Source organism: Nematolebias whitei, chromosome 2 (assembly GCF_014905685.2).
Source record: "Nematolebias whitei isolate Nwh7 chromosome 2, NemWhi1, whole genome shotgun sequence".
Taxonomy (NCBI): Eukaryota; Metazoa; Chordata; class Actinopteri; order Cyprinodontiformes; family Rivulidae; genus Nematolebias; species Nematolebias whitei.
Window position 1 is genome coordinate 3,773,203 of NC_056499.1, and position 609 is coordinate 3,773,811.

The window sequence follows — 609 nt, forward strand, 5'->3', positions numbered from 1 at the left end:
GTCTCCCAGCTGAGATGACCAGAACCAGCATGATGTCGTCTCCCAGCGAGTGTCAGACGCCTGAGGAGAACGTTTGGTGTCGTCAGGACACGATCGGTCACTTCCTAACCTTCGTCCGACTCGCTGTCGGAGTCCTGGTTGACGATTTCGTTCCTCTGCTCCAGCGCCTGCTCCAGAGCTGATTGAAGTTTCCGTGGCAACAGCGAGGCCTCGTCGTCCATCTTTGAAACGGGTGGAAGCGCGGCAGCGGGAGACAAACGAGATTTGGAAAAATTAGACTCGGTTTTACAACAAGAAGGTGTAACTTTAAAAAACAAAACATTTTTCTTCTGCGGATCAGTTTGATTCAATCAGAACTTTACGTGTTCACTCATAAAATAAAATGTATATTTTCTAGAACTGAAGTTGTTTCAGTGAAACAAACACTAAGCACAAGGACGCCTCTTCCTGTTTTTTAAATGACTGCAGGAAACTGAGGGCATTATATCTACAACCCGAGGTCGCAGGGGTCACCGCTTCACTTCAGCTGCTTCACTTCAGCTGCTTCACTTCAGCTGCTTCACTTCAACTGCTTCACTTCAGCTGCTTCACTTCAGCTGCTTCACTTCA

At 47.5% G+C, this 609-nt stretch overlaps 1 protein-coding gene across 1 annotated transcript in view; it reads right to left on the reverse strand.

Moving 5' to 3' along the window:
* Positions 1-609, reverse strand: part of dennd2b (DENN domain containing 2B) — a 3,400-nt gene that overhangs the window by 2,436 nt on the left and 355 nt on the right. The window contains exon 2 of the mRNA XM_037695578.1: positions 110-221. Coding sequence (XP_037551506.1) covers positions 110-221 — 112 coding nt within the window. The remainder of the gene's footprint in view (positions 1-109; positions 222-609) is intronic.